The sequence below is a fragment of the Limanda limanda genome, chromosome 12, assembly GCF_963576545.1.
Source record: "Limanda limanda chromosome 12, fLimLim1.1, whole genome shotgun sequence".
Classification (NCBI taxonomy): Eukaryota; Metazoa; Chordata; class Actinopteri; order Pleuronectiformes; family Pleuronectidae; genus Limanda; species Limanda limanda.
The window spans coordinates 16,276,373-16,296,970 of NC_083647.1; the positions used below are offsets into that span (position 1 = coordinate 16,276,373).

At 40.9% G+C, this 20,598-nt stretch overlaps 2 protein-coding genes across 2 annotated transcripts in view; both read right to left on the reverse strand.

Annotated features, from left to right (window-relative positions):
- Positions 1–11,281, reverse strand: part of rcan3 (regulator of calcineurin 3) — a 44,309-nt gene extending 33,028 nt beyond the window's left edge. The window contains exon 1 of the mRNA XM_061083271.1: positions 11,066–11,281. Within this exon, the coding sequence (XP_060939254.1) occupies positions 11,066–11,281 (216 nt within the window). The remainder of the gene's footprint in view (positions 1–11,065) is intronic.
- Positions 11,282–13,635: 2,354 nt separating this feature from the next.
- nipal3 (NIPA like domain containing 3) lies at positions 13,636–20,354 on the reverse strand. Its single transcript, XM_061082614.1, has 11 exons — positions 20,166–20,354; positions 19,863–19,931; positions 18,831–19,002; positions 18,595–18,654; positions 18,087–18,232; positions 16,685–16,781; positions 16,413–16,548; positions 16,125–16,213; positions 15,773–15,836; positions 15,120–15,214; positions 13,636–14,676 (listed from the first exon to the last, which is right to left on the reverse strand). The coding sequence occupies exons 1-11, from the start codon at positions 20,199–20,201 to the stop codon at positions 14,486–14,488; spliced, it is 1,155 nt and encodes a 384-aa protein (XP_060938597.1). The 5' UTR covers positions 20,202–20,354; the 3' UTR covers positions 13,636–14,485.
- Between the last annotated feature and the right edge of the window lie 244 nt (positions 20,355–20,598).

Consider the following 20,598-nt stretch of genomic DNA (forward strand, 5'->3'; position numbering starts at 1 on the left):
GTGGTAAACGTCCCCGCTGCGGCCACAGGCGGCAAGAGAAAACTGCCGAGGAGAATTAGAAGATTCTTCTCGAGCATCTCAAGCTGCTTCCACCCAAATGTGGAGGACTGATTCATTATTTATGTAGTGGTGTACACTACACATGCAGGTGTAAACAGAAGCCTTTGTTTGTTAGTGGCAGAATTGTCACAGATTGCTCGAATAATGACTCATCTCCTACACATGTAAGAAGTTGTATCGTTGAGCTGTTGGCACAGACAACATAGTCAGTACCACTTGTTATTAATTATCCATAGCGTTATAGTAGCAGTGGTTAATGCCGAATTACATGCGGTTCAGGAGGTAGACTGGGTCACATGAATCCCAGATCACCTCCAAATGTTGTTTGAGTGACAGGATCTCAAGATGCATTCAGATCTGTATCGTAGCATCGACCTCATGTGATTGGATCACTAAGGATGGATGTTGATACCTGGTCTGAGCGGTGACTTAGTGATGCTCAAACATTCACCCTTCATTCCAGCCACAGTTACTCTCTGTTGTTCTGTCATTCGTAATCTCCAACAACCTATTGAACCTCAGCAGGACCTCACACTGCATCCATGAGGCAGAAGCAGATCAAAACCATATTCTCCTGATGAGGCCTTTCAGCTCCACCAAATCCTTTAGAATTAACACACTCATCATTGAATCTGATGTGACCTCCAATGGAAGCAGTCAGCGTGCTTTTCACCTACTGTATATACTTGTGAGAGAGAGATATCGCTTGAAGGTGACAGGTGAACTGTTAATCCTCAGTACAGGAGATTATAGGTGAGAAAGGTACCGTCTGTCTGCACCCCACAGGTAAAAGAGAAAACACATGGTCTTCTCTGCACATTCTGATATTGATCCATTTTTCGTGCCAAATATTCTGTGTTTTTGTGTAAGAGGAACCAATGTGGATGTACTATGGTCAGTTTTTTACACACCCGCACACACACACACACACACACACAAATCACTTCAATGCCAGCCTCTCGATACACCAAGGCTACCTCACTTGGCCCATGCAGCCAAACCAAGCCGTGGTGCCAGGGCCAATGCAGCTGCTGTAATCTAGGCCAAGCTATTTATAAAGCAAGCAGCCAAGTACAGGCGCAGGGAGCCAGGGGGAGACAGAGAGATGGGAGGATGAGAGAGTGTCTAGAGGGCAGAGAGACAGATCCTCAGAGTGTAGGTGAGAGAGAGAGAGAGAGCGGGAGAGGAGGATAGAAACACACACGGACGACGGAATAAAAGCAGCGAGCGAGTGATTAAAAATAGAAAGTGACAGAGAGCGAGTGAGAGGTCACGTCAGGGGCGGAGAGCGGCGTGGATACCTGAGCCTGAGCGGACACCATCTGCTGTGACAAACACAACCAACCTCCATCAACACTCAACATCAAAGCTGAAACACGTTTCACGCGGTGGTTTGAGTTCTGTGGACGAGATAAACAGGAGGAAATGTGAGTGAGGGAAAGTGGCTGATGCAGTTTTTACTTGTTGGATGTGAGACATGCTGATATAGTTCTATATGACTTCTAGCAATGGCGTTTTAATTAATAGTGACCCACGACTCCCAGAAGACATCTCTGACTGAAACTCTTTTTCTCCTAACCAACTAAAATTAGTCTGATATTTAACATAAGAAAATTGAAGAGTCTCCAGACTCCAAGTCTTTGGACTGTTGGAAGAACCCAGAGAAAAACCCATGTAGACACGGACAGAAAATGCAAATTCCACACAGAAAGACCTTTGCTGAATCGGGATTTGAGTCCTGCTCCATCATGCATTCTGAAATGAATGGTGAATAATACACAATGGTTAAAAGAAATTGATAGAAATTTTTTTTTTAATTCGGATGATGTTTTCATTCCACTTTTCTATCTGTCAGCAGGTTTACACAAGAACTACTGAACTGATAGACTTGAAACTCTGTGGAAGGGTGGGATAACTTTCAAATTGGATTTTGATAAAGGAGGCAGAGCCAGGAATTTGTTTCATTTTCTTTGATGGGAGGACTTTTATGACTTTTTTCAGAATTTTCCAGAAATAGTGCAGAGATCTTTCGGAAAGAAAACAGGCATATTTAGAGTACAGGCATCTAGGAAGTGGTGAAATTTGGATGAACCTGATCTCAATACTTTTGGAGCCCCATCCACTGCACCAGTAAACATTGAACAACAACATAGAGGTGTAAGGGCTTTTCAATAGTTGTTCACTAATTTTGTAAGGTATTGTGGGAAATATAAGATTTATTTAAAGGATATCAAATCTGCTTTGAGACAATTTTTTAATCACATGAATGTACAAATGCTTAAATAAATAACATTTTAAAAGCTGCTCTCGGTTCAGAGCAGAGCTTTTACAAACAGTCCAAACTGTCCAAACATCAGCAATAGTATGTTTTTGGATCACAGGCCACATCTGGTGAGCCACCAGCAGCTGTTCAGCATGTTAACCCAGTCCAGCAGCAGCTTAGGCTGAGCTGCCATATATCTGTGTGTGAGCAGAGACAGAGGCAGAGGGTGAAGAGGAGGAAGAGGAGGAGGAGGAGGAAGCACAGAGAGCAACACGTGCTGATGGTTCCACTGATTGCTTTGCTTTGAAATCAGGTCAAATCTTTGGTTGAGTTAGGTGGACTCTCTGACCCGCATTCAGCCCTGCGGCTAGAAAAACCAGACACAACAAATAAGGAATTAAAAAGGGAGGCGAAGACCGACGGTGTTCTCAGAGCTGCGGAGACAAAACAGCGATCTGAGAAGTGGGGCCACTTTCTGCAGGTAAACAAAGACAGAGGACAGGAAAAACCTTCTATTCTTTCACTTAAATCAAGTCTGAGCTAAAGACATGGGATCCTTGTAGCAACTGATGAGACAAGAGCACATTACATGAAAAGCAAAACCAATGCAGTATTCAGTATATATATATTTATCAGATCGCTGTGAACTTTGACCTTTCACCTCTAAAATGTAATTATTTAATCTTTGAGTCTAAGTGAACATTTGTGCCAAGAGGGCGCTCTATATGCATTCTTAAGTTATAAAGGGTTTTGTGACCTTGACGTTTGACCTCTGAATTCTAATCAGGTAATTATTAGCTGTGGACCACACAGGCCAAACCGAAATAAGTCTACTCGACAGGATTTCCATGATCTGCGTCACCAACTTGTCAACAGGACTAAAGCTGGAAACGACAGGAAGTTTTGATTCTTCTTGGCTTTTTTTAACGTGTGTAAGGTTAACACTGAAGCCTGGGATAAGTGGGGCCGTGGGGGATCCAGCCGTTGGAGCCTTTGTTTCTATGGGATGAAAGGACGCATTTGTCGGCCGCATTTGAAGGAGCCTTCAAAATGAGACAGCCTATTTGTGCTGTCGTGATGCAATCAGTCTTCAAATGCAGCTTCTGAAGGATGCAGCCCCTGAGTTGAGATAGAGCTCTTAAGCCCAAGTGAGTATTTGTGCCAGATGTTATAAAATTATTTACCAGTGTTCCTGAAATATCATGTTCAACCAGACCATTTGATTACAGTGACTTGAAATTTGATGACCAAATATCGATCAGCTCATCTTCGATTCCAACTGAACGTTTGTACCAAATTTGAATGAATTCCCCCAAAGCACACTTGAGATATTATGGTCACAAGACAGCGGGACAACCCAAGAACATAATGCCTCCGGCCAGTGGTTTGTCGCTGGTGCCGGGCATAAAAAGCGTTATTCTATTGATTTCACTATAGAATTATCCCCCAGAGCAACAGGTGATCAAACTGTACAAGACTCAGACACAGACAGACCCGCCAGTCTCATTAACTCTAAACCGCCAGCGATCTACACGATGAAGAGAAAGGGAGCGCAGACAGAAAGACGACGAAGAACATAACTCCTGAGAGAAACAGGGATAAACAAGAAGCAAAGTCCAGAGTGCAAGCGTTTTCCTTTTTTCAATAAAAAAAGTCTAAATAGAATAGAGATAAATATAGCCTCCGTTTCATTTATTTCCTGCAATCAGCTTAACTTTCTGTCGCCTGTGGACTCATTTCAGCTCCTTAATTTCTCACATCCGAGCCTGAAAGCGATCATCTGCAGAACATTATCTATTTCACGGAATTTGTGACTGCAGCTACGCATCGATTCCAGGAGTCCGTTTAGACTTGGCATCGGTTAAATGACACATCATGCTCATATGTTGTTGTTTTGTAAACCGCTATTCTTAAGCACGCCCACAGAGAGCTTCTTTTTTTAGACCTAACCAGAAAATAATCTTGACTTAAATAGAAACAGGAGCAAGATCGAGAACAAATAACACACCAGCTTACACAACGTTTGAATTCTTGTCGTTTCATAATCGGCCTGAGTGGTGGGCAGGGGGGGGGGGCTGCAGAAGAGGAGCCGTCGTTTTATTCAAATCAAAGCAGCCCGGCTCAGAACCAATCAGCATCACTGATCAGAGAACAAACATCTATTCCCCTGAAGCTTTGGTACAAGTGACTGAAATAAAACAAGAAGATGTTTGACTTTAGAGTAGGTGAAGAGATACAGGATGACATCACTGAGTTTTGTAATTGGATTTGATTTGATTTGTTGATTTGATGTGAGTTTTCAAAATTAACATGTCATGATAAGAAACATGTCTTATCTTTTTTTTGGCAATGATTCTGATACGGCTGAATCAAAAGTGTTGTCTGATGTTAATATGAAAATGTAGCAATAATTTTCTATAAAGCCAGTGTTAGATGATGATGCTGCAAAAGCTGCTAGACTTGTAAGTTCTCCATTACAAGTAAAAGTCCTGCATGAAAACTCCTACTGCAAAAAGTAAAGTTATGACTTGTTGTTGTTAGAGACCAAATGTATTCTGGTTTATAGCCAGTCCATGTGTGTGTGTGTTTAAGTGAGAGAGTGATAAAGTGAAGGAGAGAGAGAGAGAGAGAGAGAGAGAGAGAGAGAGAGAGAGAGAGAGAGAGAGAGAGAGTGAGAGAGAGAGAGAGAGAGAGAGAGAGAGGAGGGGATGAGCAATTCAATTTGTTGTGCACTGCTCTACTGTGAAATAAGATTTTACTCATTTGAAACGGTTAGTTAATAGTCTCTGTTCCGGTCAGTGCTGATATTGCAATACAAATAAATAAATATGCAAAAGTAAAAACAAAATTATAATAATAACAACAGAAGATTGTTAAACGTGTCAATCGAGAAAAGTCTGTAAAGAGCAAAAGTGGAAAACTGTCTTCACAGAAGAAAATAATCATGTCATCTTGTCAAAAGCGCAAAATACTCTGACGCCCTGAGAGCTATAACAGCTCGATTTATCCAAACTGTGTTTTTCCGCTGCCGTCTCCTTTTTTTAACTTGCTTCCTGATTCCTTCTGCTCGGTAAATGAAGGCAAAACAAACACACCGGCTCGGTGGGTCGACCCTGGCCAGCGTGGCACAATAATATCCCGGCCGCAGCAGGAGCAGGAGGCCGGCCGGCGGCGCTTCGCTCAGGCTGCACTGCATCGTGTCTGACCTTCAGCCCGCTAAGCACCCGCTCCCTCACGTTCATCCCCCCCGAGACACGCACCCAAAAATAGTCTGCATTCTGACACATGCGAGCGGGTCAATAACGAGAGGGTTGGTTATAGTAGCCCGCCAACAACAGCAGACTGCTCATTTACTGCACAGCAGAGGAGAGGAGAGGGGGATGATGCTGACACCACTGAGGGAGTGTGTGTGAGAGGAAGACAGAAACAGTGGAGCAGGACTGAGGCCTGACACACTGACTACAATGTGTGGCATGTACTGAACGTCTTGGTTTCAACATGTTATATTTACAGGTTTCAGCATCTGGACTTTTGTTTGTGAATGTGACACCTGCAGTTCCCACCAGAAATAGACATGGGAAGGATCTGCTGACATCGTCATATTCACATCATATTAGCAAAGGTACATCAAACTGACACCTTTCACTTTAGACTCAATGGGCCTCATGCATGAACATGACAAGTCCAATTAATCAAATGTTTCTCTCTTCAGAAAAGGATGAATGTCAAGGATGGAAAATAAACGTTACAAAATAATGTCAACACGATTACAAGGTGTAACGTTGGGAAAAGATTTCCTGTGACTCCGCTGTAGGGGCAGGAACACATGTAAATTCTGTGCGGAAAATTCAAATACAAGACAATTGGGGAAGGCGGCGAGTTTTCCTGTATCGCTCGCATGCAAAAAATCAAGAGATAAATCAGTCTGAACAGTTTGTTCCCTACAAATATAGTAAAACAGCAAAGTTGTGAAACAAAAAAACAATAAACTGAAGGACTAAAGCTGAGCGGAGCTGCAGAATCATCTCATAACACCCTGCAGATTCATCGCTGTGAGCAAACCACTTACATTAGACAATTATTTTATATAATTTGACCCACTTTGAATATAAGGATTATTTTAACTTTAGGCTGACATAAGTCATTTAGTATAATCCTGTAACAATACAAACATTGAACCTGGTGTGGTACTAAGCCTGTAGCTGGGGCATGTTTGCTTCATGTTCTCAGTCCGACAGCAGCAGCAGCAATAAAAGCTTCGCTCTGTGCTGATTAGACCTGATATACACTCACCACTATGAGGGGCCGTTTATAATGGCTTCTCTGACCTTTCCCTTGACAAGCACAGAAACCACCTTGCTCGTTACTTGGACTGCTCACACACACACACACACACACACATACACACACACACACACACACACACACACACACACACACACACACACACACACACACACGCACACACCTCTTTACCTCTCTCCTACTCCTTCACTCCTTGTACAGAGTGATTTCTATGGGAGCTAATACATCATACAGAGGCCACACTGTTCGTCCTGATGTGGATCTTTTGTTGATGGCTGCAACTCAAGTCAGAGGGTGATTGTTTTTTTGATTGGTTTATTTACATTTTATACCTATACATAACATACATCCCACTTCAGCAATAATAGGAGAATCAATATAGATTTATATAGAGTTTTAGAAAAAAGACTAAACTAAACTTTCGAGAAATGAAACAAGACAAGTTTGTATACACAAGAAGGCATGTGACTGAACACAGCTGAAACACATTAAGAGCATGTGCAGACAAAGGCAGGAAATAAAGCCAGAGGCACATAAGGAGTAGCATTTCAAAATATCACAGGAAATGGAAAACTCAGTGTAGAACCAAACAGAACACAAATCCAAACACAGGGAAAATGTCAATAAACTAAAAAGGCCATACAAAATTAAAAGTCAGTTTTTCAATAGTTCATAGAGTTCAGGGCCCAGAATCATGACAATGGGAAAACTGGACCATTTCTTCAAATCTAATCATTCAAGAACCATCATTTCATGGCCTTAACGCGTTGCAGGCGGATTGTTAAGATCCTGAGGTGCAGTTTGCAACGATTTGGACTCAGGATACGTTCAATGTTAATAAACTCTGATCTGGGACTCAGCAACATTCGTGACCTTGTCAATCACAACTACTACAAGTGGTTCTCTAGCTCAGAGCAACAGAGTACTGAGTGGAGCTTCACTGCACTTTGAATAAACAGGTGAACAGCTCTTTGTGTAGCAGAGGTGTCGCAGCTTCAGGATTTTGCAGAGTTCTTGAGTCAGTCGACACTCATGCACCACGACTCAATTACTGCAGGTCACTTTTTCTATGTCAGAAAGAAAACATGCAACCAGCATTTCCACAGGCCAAACAAACCGGTTTAGAACAGCAGTTGCACCAGTAAAATATAAAGATGTAGGGCTATTCAGTGCTAAGCTTTTCTTTTCCATTTGAAAGACATTTCTCATGCAATGATGCGTCTTTACTGTATTTACCACTTTTCTAGTGCTGGTCTTATTCATCCATTACAACATTTATATACACAGAGCTTTCACACAAACACATTCACACAAACAGTGGACAACCCTCTCTATGGGTTCCGGTTTTCATTAATTGCGAATGGACAAACATGTTCATGAAAAAAATGATCATTGAAGTTAAGATATTGATGATTTCAGATCACTGACTCAAATCATCACGTGTTGTGCTGCAGTCTTTTTAATCATATTATTACTGACTGAATCATAAATGAAATGACTTCAGGACAAAGAGGTGCTGATCTGAACAGACCTCAGCTGAACTTTGTGTGGGAACAGTGAATACTTTTGGCTGCGTCTCTCCATATTAATCTAAAAGCTGTTCAGGGAAATAAAATACTGTAGAGAGAAGAGAAAAAAGTCTGGTACCAGGTATTTTTTTTACGTTCTTTTGACTAATGTAGAAGAAAGGAAAAGGCTTTCATAGCCCGCTAAGAGCTTGTTAAAAATATGGGGGCACACGTCTCCCTCTATCCCTCCCTCTCGCAGTGTGATTACATGAACAGTCCATCCTCTAAACAGCCCTCCTGCATGCAGGCCTTTCTTTGAGAGCCGAAACAGAAGGTAATGTCGGTGCTGGGAGGGAGCCAAGAGCCCAAAGACAGCGAATGTAGGTTGCTATGTCCCTGTACTTCACCCAGAATGAAGACACTGAGTTTGGACAAGTCAGGTTTATAGCTGTCAGCAAGAAACCAAATTTCTACAAATTCAGAATCATGTTACACACTGAGTGTGTGTATGTGTGTGTTTGTGTGTGTGTGTGTGTGTGTGCGTGTGTGTGTGTCTGTGTGTGTGTTTGTGTGTGTGTGTGTGTGTGAGTGTGTGTGTGTGGGAGGTCCAGGTAATACTCATGTAGTGGGGACCTCATAAGTCACAATTTAGGAACTTATCTCCTTACGGGAACAGAAATTAGGGCCCCATAACATAATCTTTACATTTTGGGGTTAAGAAATGTTTTAACCCTCAGTTTAAGTTTAGGTTAGGCTAAGTTTGGGTAAGGGTTTAGCCAAGGTTAACATTAGGTAATAGGTTAGGGTTAAATTAGGCTAGACTATAGTTAGGTTAGGCCAGGTTAGGTTAGGTTTAAGAAATAATAAATAATAATAATAATAGGATAGGTGAGGCTAAGTTAAGTTAAGTTACAGTAAGATAAGGTAAAGTTAAATTCAGCACAAGATTAAGTTAAGTTAAGTACAGTTTAGTTTAGGCGTAAGTTAGGGTAAGAGTTAGGCTAGTAATATCTCTAGTTAAGGTCAGACTAATGAACTCTGAAGTCATGTAGACACAGCTGTGTGTGTGTGTGTGTGTGTGTGTGTGTGTGTGTGTGTGTGTGTGTGTGTGTGTGTGTGTGTACCCTCACGACAGCTTTGAAGATTCTGTGGCACTGCTACAAGCCAAACACAACCTCATCAAGTCCTTGTTCAAGCTTTGGAAATATCACAACTTGTTATTCATATTTCATACCTCATCCCTTCCTGCCCTCGTTTTCAAAGTTTAAATAAATGACAAAAAAATACGTATTTTTAGCCGTGCTCATTTAATTGAGCCGTATGGAGAACAATCTATTGACACGCTGTGACTGAAGGGTGTGTGGGTGGCATTTCCACTTAAAAGCCAGAATGTGAATCATAATGAAGCGAGGAGGTAAAAAACAAAAAAGAAAGGGAGGAGGGGGGCGGACTCCACCACTCGGAGCGATGGGTTTACAAACAGCTAACTCACAAAGCAGGAGTGATTCATTTAAAGGGATTTTGTGCATGCGCCAGATTTAGCCTCACCGCTTGCATTTACATACACGGAGAGGATAAATAAAGAACGCTTCAGAGAGAGAGGGAGAGACAGGGGGGGAATATTAAAACTCATTAGAGAGAGAGAGAGAGAGGGAGAGAGCGAGAGAGAGAGAGAGCGAGAGGGGAGGAAACTAAATGCAGAGGATGAGGAGGGTAGATTTAAGAAACGTACAGTAGAGAGAAATAGATGGATAGGTTTGATGGAGAATAAAAGACTAAGAGAGTGAGAGAGAGAGGTATGGAGCAGGCCAGCTGGAAGGATGGAGGAAAAGTATTCTCTTTGTATCCTCCTCCAGCAAACAGGAGCTGTGATCCGAGTATCTCTGCCTCATAATGAGTCTGAAGCTGCTTTCACACATGAACTGAAGTCCGCACATTTTCCTAAGTTGCTTTCGCCATTTTGGGAAATTTTGAAATCTGGAAAAGAACCCACGTGAGAAAACAGCAGGAACAAGTCTGATGAATTCACAGCGATGAAACGAGTGTTGAGGTTTCTAACACGTGATGGATGCAAAACTGAACACAAACATCTCAGGATGCCAACACATGTAGAAGACACTGACGTCGACTTGGGAAGAGAACGGGATTCAAGCGCTTTTGTTGATAAAAACATGTGATTTCCACAGCAGAATTGATACATCACGTCCTGCCTCCTGCCTGATCTACCCAGACGCCACCTCTCGCCTGAATACTCTGGAAACATTCCTGTTGTTGCAAACACATTTGACCTGGAAATCTCCTGCTGCGTTACGCATATTTAAAAGGCAAACTCTGGAAAATGTCTGCCCCTGATTCTGCCGACATTTTCTGGGAGTTAATGTCTGAAAACAAATTGAAACAACTGTAACAGAGAGACTCTGCACTACACAGACATATCACTAACATGTGTGTGTCTGTGTGTGTGTGCTCCTGTTTTACATTGGGGCACAATAACACACTGAGTAGGATGATGATCAAATGATATGCATGGACACATGGATGAAGGCAGAGTATGACTCATGATTCTGTCATATTGTAATCCACTCTCCTGCATTCACGCTCCCTGGAAAATAAATTACAGCATCAGGTTTGTGTGTGTGTGTGTGTGTATGTGTGTGTGTGTGTGTGTGTTGATCTGTAGTAACGCAGCTTGAGACCATGACTGTACTGGAGCAAAAGCAGCGGATGACATCATGCACAAGCTGCTGGGCTTTGAATCTTTGATGCGTTGACACATTCAGCTGGATGAGTCAAACGTGAAAACACACTGCAAATACACACACACACACACACACACACACACACACACACACACACACACACACACACACACACACACACACACACACAGCTAGGCTATGACCCAGGAAGTGAGTTTGCTCCGTCTCACCCTGTGCACGTCGTCTTCGAACACACTCTCGTGGACACTGCATACAAAGAGCGACGTGGGCAGGTCGCTCAGATCCATCAGCTCGTCCGCCACGCCGTCCTGATCGTTCTCCCCGACCACCATGTCCTCTTCCTCCTCCTCATCCTCATCTTCCCCGGGATCGCTGCTGTAGGCCTCGGTGCCGTTGCTCGACGCCTTGGAGCTCTCTCGCAGCATGCTGGAGCCTTCTGAATAGACTGCTGACGGGGGGGCAGGGATCACAGAGACGGGAACTGGAAGAGGTGAGGTCGACAGATTAGAAGGTGGGAGATGAAGTGAATATAACGAGAGGATGTTTGATGACAAGAGAGGAGGACGTGAAACACTGGTACAAGTAGATGAGGTACCAGCAAGGGGTGGAAAGGAGAGTAAATACATATACCATATTATATGGTGATAATAATGATATATAATGACACTATCAAATTAAAGCACATCTTTAGGCTTTCCCTAAATAAACTCTCTTAGTCTTTTTTTAATGATTCCATTATATCTTTACTCCACCAGCGTTCACAGGTTCCTCTCTGTGTATTTTCTGCCTCAAAGTACAGTGTGCATAAGATTAACATTCACTGCATAAAATACGATTTTTTTTAACTTGTTTTATTTACTTACTTTTTATTGTTCGATTACTTGTTTACCGTCTAAAATGTAGAATCTTCCTAGAGCCCATGGTGACACATCTAAATTGCTTGGTTTGGCCAATCGGTAAAAGCCGATTCTACCATCACAGAAGATTAATTTTCCACTGATCGACTTTAGTTAACCAAATAAATATTTGAAATCTAATAACTTCATGAGCTTTAGTGGAAAAACCCACATATCATATACAATCATATCAAATAAAAGAATATTGACAGGTGAAGCTTAGTCTGACCCTAATATGGGAAACATGTACTGGTGATAGAGCGCCATCTAGAGGTACACAGGGTCGAATGACACGTCCTCAATATTTAAAATCACACTAACATCCAATAAAAATAAGCCCGATGTCAAATATTGAGAATAAATACACTGTGGATTTTAAATATAGATAAAAACACAAAAAAATCCGTTGCTATAGGATCTCTGAAAGAGACGAGCAGCCAGAGGTTGTGTAGGGAAACGACAGCATCACACCACATGTTCATAACATAAATGGCCGGTGATGATCGTGACATCAAAATGTGCAACCGAAGAAAAAACGTGATGTGACGTTAGATATGAGATCGTTCAAAAGAAAACAACAGCTGCACAAGCAACAACACCACAACAACAACAGATCGGTGATGTGAAAGCAGATGTTCGTGACGCTATGTGTTTTCACGGGGGGGGGGGGGGGGGGGGAAGTTGCAACAGAGTCGCAGCTCGGGATGAAGTTGCTGCCACCTCAGATTGAAAACATGTAAAAACACTCACCTGGCTTGGGTCAGTGAACGCAGCACGGGCAGCCCATTGCAAGTGGACTTGTTGTTGGACGAGTTGTGATGGAGCTGCGTGTTGTGTGTCTGTTGTCCTGATGATGATGATGATGATGATGAGGATGCAGCCTACTCCAGCAGGCGCGACCAATGACAAGCCGCCGGAGAACGTCACCGACCAATCAGGCCGCAGCAGGAGGGAGGATGCTGATGCTGCTGCTGCTCGGTGGCGATGGAGCAGCAGCGGAGTTTGACACAATGTGATGGTGGACGTTTGATCCGCTTGTGTGAGGAACAACCAGCTGACTCATTCCAACCGGGTGGAGACATTTCCAATCTGCAGACATGGCATGTTTCTAGGTTTGCTCGCTGGCCTGGTTCACTGCATCCACCTGTTGCACACACACATGCTCCTTCAGGTTTATACAATGGTTTAAAGTTGAAGGTTAGATCCCCAGTTTTAAACATAACAAAAATACTATTTATCAAGTCACATGCGTTGAAACTTTAAGATTTAAAAATATTATTGGCGACAAGTATAAAGCCAGAAATGGGCTCCTATGTGAAAACCAACAAAAGCTGTTTACATTATTAACAAATGACGAGGATCATAGAAGGAAGTATAAGTTCAAAAGTCCATAGGCAAACAGTACATTGAAACAGATGTGTTTCTGTTTATGGAGTATGAAAGAAAGTAAATAAAAAAAGGAGGGTGGCCATCTGCATTTATGTTGTGTTATTCCTATTAATCAGGCAGTTTATAAACTACTTTTTTTCTTCGTCGTCCTTTTTCATCATGGAATGTGTGTAAGTGCAAATATATTTTTTGGTGTTGTTTTCGTATTACACTAATATTTTTTTATTTTGTCTTACACTGAAATGAACCAACTACATTTACAATGCAAACCAGGTAGAAACATTAACTGGGCAACATACTTTTATTTATAAATTTGCCATTAGGAATATTTAACTTCCAGAAACACAACTTCAAATGTATCATTGTCAAACGAATACTTTATTATACTAACATATTTAACTGTTTGTACACTATCAGTATTTTCATTATTCATATTCTTACACTTCTCTTCTTTTTCAGTTCTCAAAAGCATCATCACTTTTCTTTTCAAAAGGTTTCAGGTGTTTATTTTTATTTCGACAGACACTGACAGGTTATAGTTGCGTTTGAATAACTGATCAGCCACAGTGAAGAATCACTCACCTACATGTTTTATGTTGAGTACCACCTTACAGTAATGTTAGTGTAAAGCTACTTTTCAAGGCACATTAAAAGAAAAAATAATAAATACAATAAGTTAAAAGAATTGCACCTGTTGTTTGGTAACATTAGGAAAAGTAGAAAAATTAAAATCCCTCGAACGAGAAAAAGTGAGGAGAGAAAACCGCTCAAGTAAGACAAACAGACAGACAGAGGCAGACGTTAAAAGTCAAAATGTTCATTGGCAAATAGTCTGCAGCTACATTAACAGGTTGTAGGAGCCTGGAAATCAAGGAAGAACCTCACAGTCCTCAATGGAAGAACAGATTACTGCATGGTCCCCAGTATGTCCTCATTAACAAGTACATGAGAACAAAACTGCAAGAAAACAGTTGTGGAAGTAAGTCTTTTGAGTAAATATCAATGGTAATGCACGATAAAAGGCAGTAAACTTCAAGGTAAAACTCTCTCTCTGCCGTCATGTTTCTAAAACACCCAGGAGCTTCGAGTTTCTTCTCTCCATTTGTGTTATTAATACACACGTCTTCTTCTTGGAAAAAAAAAGAAGGGCTTCTTAAGGTCACGTTTTGGTTTTAAAAAAGAGATTTAAAAATGGAAAGATCGGGGAGAGGAGGGCCCAGTGATGAGGGAAGGTTAAAAACACCCATTGGACACTTCCTACTGGGATGGAAGCTGGGCTCGTGGTTTGGGGAAAAGACCCGACTGTGACCCGCGTGGTCTTCAAAGTCCCTGAGGACTTTGTTCCTAATCTTTCTTCAGTCCAGGCGGGTGAATCGAGGCATCAGCGGGTCCAAAGCCGACCGGCGGCTGCTCCAGGTTGGCGACCGGCAGAGTCGCAGGAAGCACGCCATCGTTGTTGACCAGAGCCCCGTAGGTGAAAGAACCAGTGAACTCGGGCTGAATACTTGGGCCTTTGTCATGAATTGTCGGGACACCTGAAGATGGAAAAGTAATATTCTCAGCGACTGCTCAATTAAAATCTTCTGGAAAACATAGAGCCCAACTAATATGTAGGTGGGCTGGTGATATTGGACAATATAAGCCTTTCACAGAAATAGCCGCTTCTATGTTTCCCAATATGCACTGATCTTATAAATAAACTTTATTTTATAGAACAAACTTTGTAGAATAGACGTGCATTAATATTAGGTAGGTTTAGTCACAGGAAACCAATTCAAATGTTTGAGATGTCATTAATATCGCTTCCTGTTTAAGCTGTCAGACACATGTACACACACATATACATATATACAATAATATTGTTGTCTTGCAGTCAATTTGTGATCTGAATGAATAAGACAAAGGTTCTTCTGGATTAAAAATCTTGCTGCGTAGCTGTTAATGTAAACAGATCCCAGTACAAGAAGTTAATACCAACCATTAGTCATATCCATAGTGACGTACGGCTCAAAGGTTTTGGTCCTTCTCCTGTTTTTGGTGATGAGGAAGACCCCCAGGAAACAAAACACCGTTCTGTACAAAGAACAAAATGATCAGTTACAGCTTTTAAGCAAAAGAAGACGACAAAGTTCAACAGGTTTCAATAAGTTAGAGTATGTATTTACATATTCTCAGCAAATGTCAATTTTCTATGTTAATCACCCTGTGCGGCAGTATAGCTATTCAAGCAAGGTATTGTTTTCACTCGTCTGAGGTAATATTACTGTGTAGAGATTATCTCCACATGATTTACTCTTGAAAGTCAACAAGATTTAAAAAAAGATATGTCCACAAATAATCAGGTTAAAGTAAATCTAAAGCTAATATTGTTTCGGACCATTATTCCCTAATATATGACATCATATTATTAGTCATGAAGAAGTCAGAAAGTGACATCACGCCTAGTTTAAATATAACATTTCAAGGTATGTGTGCATCCTATAAAAAGCACTGACAGCGTGAGATTGAGTCAGCATGCGTTACAGCAGGAGCCTGAAACAGAGGCAGTCAAACAGAACTCAGCTGTCAGGCATTTCTTCACAAACATTCTTCAACTTCAACGTGTCAAAGTATCTTCTGTGAACAACTCACCCCAACAGAAACATGCAGATGTGCAGGACGTCTTCGTTCTTAAATTCAAAGTAGAACACAGCACCTAAAAGCAGGAGAGGGGAAAACAACTCATGACTTCCATGTTGTGACTCTCGAGGGAGCCTTCATAGTTTTATTATATTACTACTATTACTACTCAGAACCTCCTGAGCCACATTAAGAGGTAAAGGGGTATTTGGATGCAGATTAACAGGCACTTTCTTCAAAATCGCATGGATCGCTCAGCCTTGTACGAACGCACCTGAGTGCCATTCAGGCTACAATGGAAAACTGTCAACACAATCAGAAATGTGGGCAAACACAAACCCAGACAAACAACAGCACAACTCACCTGCTGCAATAGCAAAGGAGGTTGAGAGGATGTAGTTGACACTGGCAATCAGAGAAGAGTCGTGCAGCCTACAAGCCTGGGAGAGAAATCTAAGAGGACGATAACAACAGAAAAAAGACTATTAAGAAGAAACGTACTGAAAGACCTTGTTAAATACAAATTTAACTATTAAACTTGTATATTAAGCCACTATTCTATAGTAGGCTCTTACTCTTTATGAACAAGACTACACTACAGCCACCACACATTCATTCTAACCCCTCTCTGGCCTCTTAATTCGTTTCTCACCTGGCCTGGAAGACGACTGAAGCCAACATGCACACAAACATGACACTGAAGATCGGGTCGTCCAGCTGCATGGTCCCCTCGGCCGTGAGCACCAACATGCCCGACACCGCCTTCACTGTGATGACCGTGATGGAGCCTGTGACAAAAAATACAGATCAAACAACTCAAACTTGTTTCACAACACCTCAGGGGCCTTCTTGAAATTCTAAAATGTATTCCAGTAAAATATGGTAATGGCTTGATATGGACGGGCTTTAACGACGCAGACTCACCCAGGAGGGCGACCAGCAGCAGAATAACAACCACGTAGTTAGCGCTGCGCTGTTTGTAGAAGTAGAGGAGCAGGCAGAACGTGATAATCTCCAGGAGCTGTCAGGGAGGACAACAGCAACAGTAAAAAACAAAACTAGTTTCAAATGAACACAACAGGAAGTGCAAGAGGGTTCACATCTAACAGCCAAGAGATACAAGTTTATGCTGAATAATAACAGGGGTCAAGAAGACTGGAAAAGTTAGATTTTGGGCCCAAAAGGGGAAAGACCAAATGATTCTAAGACAGAAACACGACATAGAAGCTTTGTGGTATCGGTCACACATTCAGGCATATTGTCGATGGGACATTGTGTCTTTTGTCTCTAGTTTAATCGAGTATTTCTGTCTCTACGCTGAGAGACACAGCAGCTTCCTCTTCATGGTCAAGACTCACTCTCACTTCCGCATTGAATTCTCTTGTTGTGGGCTGCGCGATGACGTCAAACGCACGGCACGAAGGCATCTTGTGACTTGGATTTTTTATTTTATTTATAAATTAATTTAATACACCGACCAAACAAAACAAATTTAAATGCAAACAAAGAATAAAGTAAATAAAATAAATAAAATAAATAAAATAAATAAAATAAATAAAATAAATAAAATAAATAAAATAAATAAAATAAATTTTGGGCCCAAAAGGGGAAAGACCAAATGATTCTAAGACAGAAACACGACATAGAAGCTTTGTGGTATCGGTATAACCCAAATTAGCTTTTGGTCAAAGCTGTCATATGAGTTGTTTTAACCCAGTTTAGTTTGATGCTATAAAATCAGGGTTAAACACTGTGAATGACAGCTGAGATTGACCTAGATATTTAGCTCCGCACCACGATCACTCCGACGCAGACTCTGACTCGCACTCAGTCAAAAGCACAAGATGGTGGCACCTGTATCCGTGCTATTTTAGCTTAATTCTTATACAATTATTAGAGTCAGTGGTTTTGTGCTATCCATCTTTGTTTACAGGCTTTGGTAACAACCTTTTCATCAAAAAAAGAAAGAAAGGAAAACAGCAGAGTCACCCAACCTGAACTGCAGGGTTCCTGTATTGCTTCCTTTATGATGGACGTATGTTTGTGGAACATAAATGATGGGTGCAGTGGGCGTGGGAGGTGTACAGGAACAATATCTCTAACAATACTATAACTGTCTAAGGATTCTGCGGTTTTCATTTGTGTTTAGCCAATTATGAGAAGTCAAATATTTGAGAATGCTATTAAGCCATGACATAAATTTGACGTTTGTTTACCGAGTGTGGGCTGTAACTGAAGCACAGTGGAGTAATAGATGGAAAACAAATGTGAAATGTTTATAGAGGCTGGTGCTGCTGAACTTCTTCGGTGAATGAAAACATCTTACCACATACAAGAGAACGGGCCATCCTACGAGGTGCCTCACAATGTTCTCAGCGTTGAGTTTTTCATGAGAGTTTGGTCCAAATGTCACAAAGAGGTATGTTCCTCCTATGGTCAGGATGCAGCCCAGGAAGGACAGCCCATAACGCTCTGAAACAAGACACAACTCACTTTAGCTCCTTGACAGTTTTCAGTGTCGAGAGAGAGAGGGAAAGTTTTTTAGGATATAAGACAAAGTACAGTGAATTTCAGATATTAGAGTCAAACTTAAGACACAGCGCGGTTTTCTTTTCTATAAAATCTTACAGAATCACATTTCAAATATGTCCTGTAAATAGACAGACATATGGACTTTGTAATCTCAGTTACAATAGCAGCTGATGAGGACAGAATGTAGTGTGCATTGTGCCATGAGGCGAAGTAATCATTTACATACAATGTCACAACTTCCATGATATTTGCATGCGAGTGCTGGAGCGATCTTCAGTCCCTCACACACAGGCTGAACTTACTTGCAATGTCGCTTTGCTTCGACTTCTCTCGCAGAAAAATAAGCCCCAAAATGGAGCTCGCTGAAAAAGATAAAGCACAAAGCAAGATTTTAGACATTTTCCATTCAACGTGTATTAAATGAACAGAGAAATTAGGTCATTTCAGTGAGTAGCGGCTTTGGGATTATAGTGAGACTTTATCTCCAAACTTCAGCATCAACACATTACAGTGGCACTGTAGTTTGAATCATACTCACTCAGAACTGACACAGCATTAAGAGGTGCGATGAGAGCCAGGGGGGCGAAGGCATAAGAGACAAAGTTCGCTCCCTCCCCGAGACATGTCAGCACAAACCCACACCACCAGGTCTTAGTGCGGTAGAAGGTCCGCGGGTCCTTCGTCCCAGCTAGTGTCACATGGCTGAATTTCTGCAAGTATTCAGGTAAAACACAGCGGTGACTGGCAGAATGCAAACAGACTGTGTTACACGTGGATTAAACAAAGCAAACATCTATAGTAGGCTGGTTTTGCAGTGCAGACATTTTACAGTTAGTGTACATTAGAAGCACAGAAGGGTTGGGCAGCAGGAATAAAAAAAGGACAGTGATGACTCGTGACGATTGTATTTCATCCATAAAGGTTTCATCTAAAGGCTGAAAACAATACTGTAGTGACAGCAAAGCACAAAAGGGTTAATCTCCCCTAGATGAGCCTCCAGCTGTTTACATTTAGGTACATGATACACAGAAAGTAGAGCTGAATATCTACTCCACAAGTGAGAAATAATATCGTATACATTATTTGGATGTTTGCCACAGCAGGACATAAAATAAGTATATTTAAGATTAGATAGGATCAGTTCTGATTAGATTGATAAACTTTGTTAATTCCATGCTAGTTGCAGATAATCAGAGGTAGGTAGACAAGAAAATAAAAATATAATAAAACAGGAAATAAAACCCCAAATTTAATATTTTTTAAATCATAATATACACATAGAGACAGAATATAATGGGTAGAGAAATATGATGATTGCTTGAGGATATAAACTGTATTTGTGAATTATTTTGAAGGAAATATTGACATATACATATAAATGCAAGTAAGTATTATATAACTATAAAGACATGTACGTATTCTGCATAAATAAACATGTATAAATACACAACAGTATCAAATATGAGGAGAACAATGAGTGTGTATAAGTATATACATATATAGAGATAAGTTTATCATACTATACAGGAATATAAGGGAGTTTTTTGGATAAATGAAAGGGTCTCTATACCTGAATACTTAAGGAGATGCTGACGAGCACGTTTCCAAAAATAGCGAGTAAGGTCCCGATGAGATTATCCTGCAAAAGAAAAACTGTTTTTAAAAAACAATCAGGTTGAATTCAATGTGTTGGTATTTGAACTTCAGTCACTCTAACCGGCTTCTGCTGTACTCATAGACCAAGCTTCACAACTTTAAGTAAACTCTGAACTTAAAGACGTGAAAACACATTTAAAAACTCTTACTAAGACAGAAAAGGTGAAAGCGAGGTTCTGACAGATGTTTAAAAAGTACTTTGTGTGAATTGTCTCACCGTGTAGGAGCCGCCCTCGTTTTGAAAGATATCCATCCCGTTCAGAGGCAGCTTCTCATGTATATTTAATAGTCACACATTCAGACATATTGTCGATGGGACATTGTGTCTTTTGTCTCTAGTTTAATCGAGTATTTTTGTCTCTACGCTGAGAGACACAGCAGCTTCCGCTCCATGGTCGAGACTCACTCTCACTTCCGCATTGAATTCTCTTGTTGTGGGCTGCGCGATGACGTCAAACGCACGGTACGAATGCATCACATGACTTGGATTTTTTATTTTATTTATAAATTAATTTAATACACCGACCAAACAAAACAAATTTAAATGCAAACAAAGAATAAATAAAATAAAATAAAATAAAATAAATAAAAAATAAAAAATAAAAAAATAAATAAAAAAATAAATAAAAATAAAAATAAATAAAATAAAT